At 47.9% G+C, this 8203-nt stretch overlaps 1 protein-coding gene across 1 annotated transcript; it reads left to right on the top strand.

Moving 5' to 3' along the window:
- The first annotated feature begins 1966 nt into the window (after positions 1 to 1966).
- LOC121437109 (homeobox protein ESX1-like) lies at positions 1967 to 5976 on the top strand. The gene is made up of 5 exons (XM_041636946.1): positions 1967 to 2051; positions 2209 to 2337; positions 2564 to 3155; positions 4735 to 4780; positions 5545 to 5976. Exons 1-5 carry the CDS (start codon positions 1967 to 1969, stop codon positions 5974 to 5976), a joined length of 1284 nt encoding a protein of 427 aa, XP_041492880.1.
- The last annotated feature ends 2227 nt before the right edge of the window (positions 5977 to 8203 follow it).

Below are 8203 nucleotides of genomic sequence, written 5' to 3'. Positions count from 1 at the left end.
CACTCAGAGCCTGCCCTATTAATTTCTCACCTAGTTTCTGGGCAAAATGAAGCCTTAGCTCAAAAACTCAGCACAATGGATCCCAAATCTCCCATTTGGAGTGATTCAGATAAAGCTCTGATATGAAAGGAAGGGGGCCTAGACCGAAGCAGAGATTCATATCAAGATTTGAACCCCCCCATTCTCTCTCTCTCTCCCTCCCTCTCTCTCTCTCTCTCTCTCTCTCTCTCTAAAACATCCTTATTTACAGCTTTGATTTAAGGCATAAGTTATTAAGTGAAGATTTTTGTAGTGAAACTTCAAAGTTCCCTGGCCTCCTGTGAAAGAAGAGCTCTTGTTTGTGTTTAAGAAAAAAAAAAGTGAGAATGCTAATAAAAGTGACTGTTAAACATAGGATGAATCGTGCCGGTGCCAAACACGGGGACCACAATTATACAGTATTTTAATATTAGGATTATTAACACGCCTCGAAGCACTTGCGCACATCTTTTGGAAAATTATACAGCCCTTTAAAATTTGATGTGCAATTTTCTAGACGGGGTGGGGGGGGCAAGATAGTCCCAGATAGGGGGAGGGGAAGAGGCGGGAAGCGCAAAAAGAGAAGCGCGGCATTCTCGCCCCTCTAGAGTTTCCATACTCCGGAATCGGAATTAGGCGCGCTTTTGGTGTAAGGAAAAACACAGAGCAAGTTGGAAACTACAATTATAAGTATTTAAATATTAAGGATATTAACACACCTCGAAGCACTTGCACACATCTTTTGTAATTATATGGAGCTTTAAAATTGACTCGCCATTTCCTAGAGGGGGGGGTGGCAAAATAGTCCCAGAAAGGGGGAGGGGAAGAGGCGGGAAGCGCAAAAAGAGAAGCGCGGCATTCTCGCCCCTCTAGAGTTTCCATACTCCGGAATTAAAATTAGGTATGCTTTCAGTGTAAGCGAAAAAACAGAACAAGTTTCTGCAATACATCCTGAACTAAGAGAAAGCAACTTGGCTCCGCAAAGGTGCCAACTGCCAGGAACCGAAGAATGGGTTCCGCTATCATTCGTGGGAGCACTAAGCTTTTGGCAGATTTCTTTATGCAGTCTGGCGCCGGTTCATTCCTAAAAACTACGAAGCTCTGGAAACATTAGAACAGGCGAATAGGGTTTTTTGACGCGCACCGCCAGCACCCTGGAATTCACTGCAAGCTCCTCTGCAGAGCAAACTTGCTATGCTCAGGGAAAACTTCGTGAACTCTGATTTTAGATCCATCTCAAACAGGCTTTTGCCTAAACATAGGTCCAATTCACCGACTCTAGGTGAGAGCAGTATGAAATGAAAAGTCCTAGTCCTTAGTCGCCGAGCCCCTGGAAAGAAGGGTCGATCGAGCCGAGTGTCCAAAGCCTGAAAACGGATGCATTTTGTTAAAATGCCTGTTCACAATTCCTATGTCGATGTCTTTTCCTTGTGGGAGGTAATCACCAAGGGGGCAGTGCATGTTTCAGAACATTGAAAATGTAGTTTGGAACATTGGGTAAATACTTCGGGTTTTAAGAGATGATGCGAGCTCGGAGATGCGAGCTTGTAGCCATTAAAATGGTATTCACAACCCTGGCCAACCCTTTCCTGCAGCTGGGGCACCCCTATGGAGTTAGTTAACCGCAAATAGAAACCGATCTCCGCGCGGAGTAAGCTCAGTGTCTGACCGGCACTACGAAAAAATGCGCGCCTAGTTACCAGCGCACCCCCTGCAGGTCCCACCCACTCCTAATAGATGTACTCCTGTATCTTACAGGGGCTGTCGAGTAGAAGCACGCCACCACGTAAAATAAGATCCCTACGCGCTGGCCACGCTATAAAAGGGGCGTCACTCCCGGAGGAGCGCCACTCTGCTTCGGGAAAGGCTGCAGGCACCACCTCCAGCTTAGATCTCTGCAGTGTCTCAGACGCCGGCAATTCAACCCGCTCGCCACTCTCCGAGAGCCATGGACTCTCACCGCAAGTGTGGCTGCGACTTCTGCACTAACTTCAACAACTCCGGAGGACCAGAGAAGGAAGAAACATTTCAAGGTCAGTCCTTCTCGCTAACTTTATCGCGCGCACAAACGGATGAGCGCCGAGCGGCGCTCTACGACTTTCGAGATCGCCTTGGCTCCTCACTCGTCCTGCCCTAGCACCCCGGGCTTCAACGTCCCGGTTTTTCTTTTCTGCTTTCTTTCTTCTCCAGATCCACAGCCTAGCTTGAGTTCAACAATTTTGGCGGGCGCAGACTACGGGGGAAATAGAGAATTCGATGCAAATGCCTCCTCCAGTTTTGGAGCTGGCCAGAAGGAGGAAGACTTCTGCGACGACCTGGGTAGATAACACTACAACTCCTAGAGCGAACTTAATTCGGGCTCAGCCCAGGTTCAGGGAGGTGCGCGCCGCACAGGGGTGGGAATCTGGAGTCGCGGTAGGGAGGCGAGCGACTGGTGCGGTCACCGCTGCCCCCTAGGGAGAGCCCTTAGCCTTCCCTTTCCCTTGCGCCTGTGGCTTGAGCGCAAACGCTCTGGTCTGTTTGTTTGTGCTTTTCCCCCACGCAGACTCTCAGAACATCTTTGCCTCGACTTTTCTGGACGAAACAAACTACCAGGAAAACGAGGGATTCAAACCGGCTAGTGAAGAACCAACCCTCCCTTTTGTCGAAACACCGCCAGACTGGGAGGGGTTCGAAGCCCTTGAGTTTGGAGGCGGCTTCCCGGAGGCCAACTCTCAGCTGGAGGAGGAGGCTGCTGCCCCCGAGCCTCAGCCCCAGCGGCAACCCTTGCAGCTGACCCGGCTGAAGCCCCCAATGCAAGCGCTGCGACAGCCCGTGCCGCAGGCCCCGCCGCTGGCCCCGCCGCAGCCCCCGCCGCTGGCCCCGCCGCAGCCCCCGCCGCTGGCCCCGCCGCAGCCCCCGCCGCAGGCCCCGCCGCAGCCCCCGCCGCAGGCCCCGCCGCAGCCCCCGCCGCTGGCCCCGCCGCAGCCCCCGCCGCTGGCCCCGCCGCAGCCCCCGCCGCTGGCCCCGCTGCAGCCCCTGCCGCAGCCCCCACCTCAACCAAAGCGCCGCCGCTACCGAATCACCTTCACTGAGCTTCAACTGCGGGAGCTGGAGGCCTCCTTCCAGCGTGTCCAGTACCCCGATGTGTTTGCTAGGTGAGCGGTTGTTTTTCTTCTTTGGCGCCCATTTCGCTGGCGGGCTTGGGGGGTTGCTGGGTTGTAGCTCTTTGAAGGCGAGAATCGGCTAGGGAGCGCCTGAGCCTGGGGTCCATCTTTCCCCGGGGGCAAAGCTAGAGCACACGAGCAGGAATTGGCGCGGGGGGGGGGGGGGGGGGGGCGGGTTAACGGGGGTGGGGGCGACGGAGCGACAGGATGGGGGCGGGGGGGCGGGGCGACGGATGGGGGCGGCGAAGCGAAGGAATGAGAGCGGGGGGGGGGGGGGGGGGGGGTGGGGTGGGGGAGGGGCCAGAGCGAGGGGGGGTGACTGAGCGAGGAAGGGGGCGGCGGGAGAGGGCTGGGAAGAGAGGGCGGGACTGCGGGGGCTGCGGGCACGGGACGCGGTGAGCAAGGAGGTCGCTGCTCTGCCAACCTGGAACCCCTGGAACCCGCTTTACTTAAAATGTTAATAGTCTATAATCATAAATTTCGAGTTTTTGTTTTGTACGGTTTGACATTTTTAAAATATTATAGTAAAAAGTGATTTTACACATTTAGTGAACTTTAAAACCCTTTGATTTTGCACGTGAGATGAGCGCCACGGAGGACCCCAGTAGGGCGTGGCGGCTACATCTGCCGCTTTTCTCCCACCTAGCCCTGCAAAGCGCTGAAACTTCTTACTGCGCTGTGGTCCTGACGCTGTAGGGGAAATCCCATTCATTTTAGCCCGGGTGAAATGAGGGACGGGGTTGGTTGGTGTATGTAATGAATACAGAGTCTGCTCTGACTTTGCGGCACTCAGTCTTCAGATGAATACAGAGTCTGCTCTGACTTTGCGGCACTCAGTCTTCAGATTAGAAACAGAAAAAAATAATTTCCACTGAGCACCCTTGGACCTAAATAGTTTTGTATTTCCTTCTTTGAGAGTTTACCTATCCCTCTTAGAAGAAACAGAAATATTCAGGTCCAAAGGACCATTTGGGGGTTAGGAATTTAGCTCAGTGTTAGAGTTCTTACCCAGAAAGCCCAAAGTCCTGAGTTGAATCCCGAGCAGCAAGACCAGGGTGGCAGGTGGATGTAGCACTTTATGGGTAACTTGGCTGTTTGGTTTTTATACAGAACAACCTCTCAAGAAAAATGTTTTGAGGGGTGTTCTCTACTGATTCGCAAACAGAAAAATAAAGGCCATATTTAGTTAAGTAACAGACATTTTCATATATATTCCCTTTTTAATTTTTTTTTATTTTTATTTTTCGAGACAGGGTTTCTCCGTAGCTTTTGGTTCCTGTCCTGGAACTAGCTCTTGTAGACCAGGCTGGCCTCGAACTCACAAAGATCCGCCTGCCTCTGCCTCCCGAGTGCTGGTATTAAAGGCGTGCGCCACCACCGCCCGGCCATATATTCCTTTTTTAAATTTTCAATTGAAGAGATAACTTGTGACTAGGAAGCCACTCCCTAAATCAAGTCTCTGCTATTATAGAAAACTGCACTGGGAGGTTAGGTTAGATTTAATGTACATCCATATCTTTCTTTTTAGCCACAACTCCAATACTAAACATTACTTATTTTCTCCCATCAGAATGGAACTTGCCCAACGCCTGGGTTTGCCTGAATCCAGAGTGCAGGTTAGTAAATTTTGGAAAAGCAATTAGGTACAACAGGTATTCTAAAACACATTGTAGGTAATGTTTTGTGCTGGGAATTCTCAAGTTGGTATGTTTCTTTGGTGTTTTCTCTTTTTTTTGGCTAATGAATTTTATATTTGAACATAATTGGTCACATGGCCAAGGGATCCAAAAATGATACTGAAGGAAGCATCTGGTTATTTGGATTTTCAAAGGGCAAAGACAATTTCTTACATGTAAGGTCTTGTTTTCCTTTTTGGTGTTTTTTATTTTAACCTACGTTTTCTGGAATCTGAAAGTGCTCTCTTATCTGTGTTAATGTAAAATACCTTTTCCGTTTATTTAGGCATGTGTGGTGGAAATAGCTGTGTATCGGTTGGTGAGACATACAGAAAATCACCCCCACCAAAGCAGGCCGCTGAGTTAGAGCATCTTGAAGCCACAGGCTACTCCCTTAGGCAGACCTAGCTCAGCTTGAGAGGTCAACAAAGCAGATTCTGAGGAAAAGAAAAACTTAAGTTTTTCTGAGTGACACTTTACACACACACACACACATGCACGCATGTGCACGCAAATAACACACCTCTGTCCAAGGCCCGGAAAATAGTTAAAACAGCATTAAAGGGGGAAAAGAGAAATACAATATTTCAAACTCTACACCAGGTTTAGAGCAGTAGTTCTAATTTTAGCGGCCTGTAGGGTTTTTCCTATTAATGACATTAGTTGTCCAATATCCTAAATAATTTTTCCCCTTCTAATTGTAGATTTGGTTCCAGAACAGAAGGACCAAGTGGAGACAACTTCAGCAGGCACATTTATGCAGGAGCATGTTTCCAGTTGCCATGAGTACCCCCGTGGGTCTATACATGGATGATCGTTACGGCCCCATCCCTATCGTGGAGGTTATTTGGAGATATCAACCTGTGGCACCCCAGCCAATCCATCCTCACATGCTGCCTCTCCCACCCCTGGTTCCCCCACCATTCATGCCTATGCCACTAAGGGGACCCCATCCACCTCCATTTCCCTGGCCACCTGCGCCACCTAATGCTCCTAATGCTCAAAATGCTCATAATGCTCCTAATGCTCCCAATGCTCAAAATGCTCCCAATGCTCAAAATGCTCCTAATGCTCAAAATGCTCAAATGCCCAATGCAGGTATGGGATATGTCCCCAACCCCAATGGCCAGTTCTAAGGTCCTGAAAACTGAAGTCTACATCAGTTTTCCCAAAGTGTTTTCCAATAAGATTCCAATAAGATTTTTCCAATAAGTGGTTTCCAATAAGTGTATTCCGTTAAGTGTTTTCCAATAAGATTCCAATAAATATTTTCCAATAAGTGTTTTCCAGTAAGATTTCCAGTAAGATTCATGCTGTTCATAGACATTGTTAAAAGTTACTTATAAAATAGCTGTTAAGGGCTGGAGAGATGGCTCAGAGATTAAGAGCACTGGCTGCTCTTCCAGAAATCCTGAGTTCAATTAGCAGCAACCACATGGTGGCTCACAACCCTCAGATCTGGCACCCTGCTCTGGCGTGCAAGCATACATCGAGGCAAAATGTTTCATATATAATAAATAAGTAAATCTTAAAAAAATACTTGTTAAATGAAATTGTGTGCACATATTCTCTATGTAAAGTTATGAGTTCAATAAAAGTTTGGTTTAGCAGCATATTGGCTTTGAGGATCATCCTGTGTTAAGGGCATGGGTGGAAATTGCTAAGAGAATGAAATTTTAACAGAATATTGCAGAGGCCTCCTTTTATAAGCTAGTATCCCTAGGTTACTCTCAATAGGATTTGTTCATCACAAAATTGTCCAAGAGCCCAAAGCAAGTATACATAGAGTAACACACGGTCTCTGCACACCTCACCCTCTACATTATTATTTTGCCCAGGTGAAAGAGCGCATGCACGTGCCAGATGATTTGGGGGTGTTTCTGGAATGGAAGCAGTCATTTCTAAGCAGGGAGGTGTTGCGGGGGGGGGGGATAACAGCCAGTCACCTGACCAAAGCCCTAATTTTCTAAATCAATGTTTTCTCATTTGTGGAGGGTATAGGGATTGTACGCATTCTGGCCCTATAGCTCTGCTGTTTGAAAGAAATGAGAGTTAGCTCATCAAGACTGGGAAGGGAGGGGGCAGAGAGACATCTCAGGAGGTGAAAGTGCTTGAGATGCAGGCCTGACTAAGTGAATTCGATCCCTGGATCCCTGGAACTCGCAGTGGAGAGAAAGAAGTGACTCACCAGATTTGTCCTCTGTACTTCACACATGTGCTGTGGCCGATGCATTCCAGAACTCAAGGCACATCACACATGCATAAATAAATGTTTATAATATCTAAAAAAAGACCATAGGCTGGGAGTGGTGGCTCGTGCCTTCAATTCCAGTCTCCTGGAAAGTAGAATCAGGCAGTTCTCTGATTTCGAGGCCAGCTTAGTCTATAAAGTAAGTTCCAGGCCAGTTAGTGATACATAGGCAGACCATGCATTTTTTTAAAGTAAAATAAATGTAAAGAATGATAAAATGATATTGCACCCTTCCCTACTCACAGGCAGGAGAGTCTGTTGCTATAGATTTCCCAACTTAAAAAGCAGACATTTCACCATATAAATATAAATTTATATAAATATAAATAATATATATATTTACATTAAACAAGCTGGACAGAATCCTAGCTCCTAGAGGTGAAACACTGAAAGGAAATCTGTTGGTTTAATGCTGCTCCAAACAAAGGACGATGTTTTAGAATAATTCTTGCAAGGCAGCACTCTTGGCTAGAGTAATAAAGTGGTCGAGTATTTATGAGGCCATAGGTTCTCTTCTCAGCGCTGAAACTTGGAAGCGATCAGAATGCTATTTCATTTATGCCGTCTTTATGCCAATCTCCCCAGGCAGAAAGCAGCCAAAACCAAAATGCGGGATGGAAGAAGGGGACCAGTATCACAATTTTGAAAACATTTAACTTTTTTTGCAGCTTACTATTATTATTGTTGTTGTTGTTGTTATTATTATTACAAATTTTCATTTCCTCCCCTCCTCCCATTTCCCTCCCCCTCCCGCTCCCTCTCCAGTCCCAAGAGCAGTCAGGGTTCCCTGCCCTGAGGGAAGTCCAAGGTCCTCCCCCTTCCATCAGGTCTAGTAAGGTGAGCATCCAAACAGACTAGGCTCCCACAAAGCCAGTACATGCAGTAGAATCAAAACCCAGTGCCACTGTCCTTGGCTTCTCAGTCAGCCCTCATTGTCTGCTACGTTCAGAGAGTCTGGTTTGATCACAGGCTCCATCAGTCCCAGTCCAGGTGGCCTTGGTGAGCTCCCAATAGATCAGCTCCACTGTCTCAGTGTGTGGGTGCACCCCTCGCTGGTTCTGAATTTCTTGTTCATGTTCTCCCTCCTTCTGCTCCTCATTTGGACCTTGGGA

Source organism: Microtus oregoni, unplaced genomic scaffold (genome assembly GCF_018167655.1).
Source record: "Microtus oregoni isolate MIOR12 unplaced genomic scaffold, Mior012 000050F_ref0000143, whole genome shotgun sequence".
In the NCBI taxonomy this organism is placed as follows: Eukaryota; Metazoa; Chordata; class Mammalia; order Rodentia; family Cricetidae; genus Microtus; species Microtus oregoni.
Note: the sequence above shows the minus strand (reverse complement) of the source record. Positions and strands in the feature narration are given on the sequence as shown.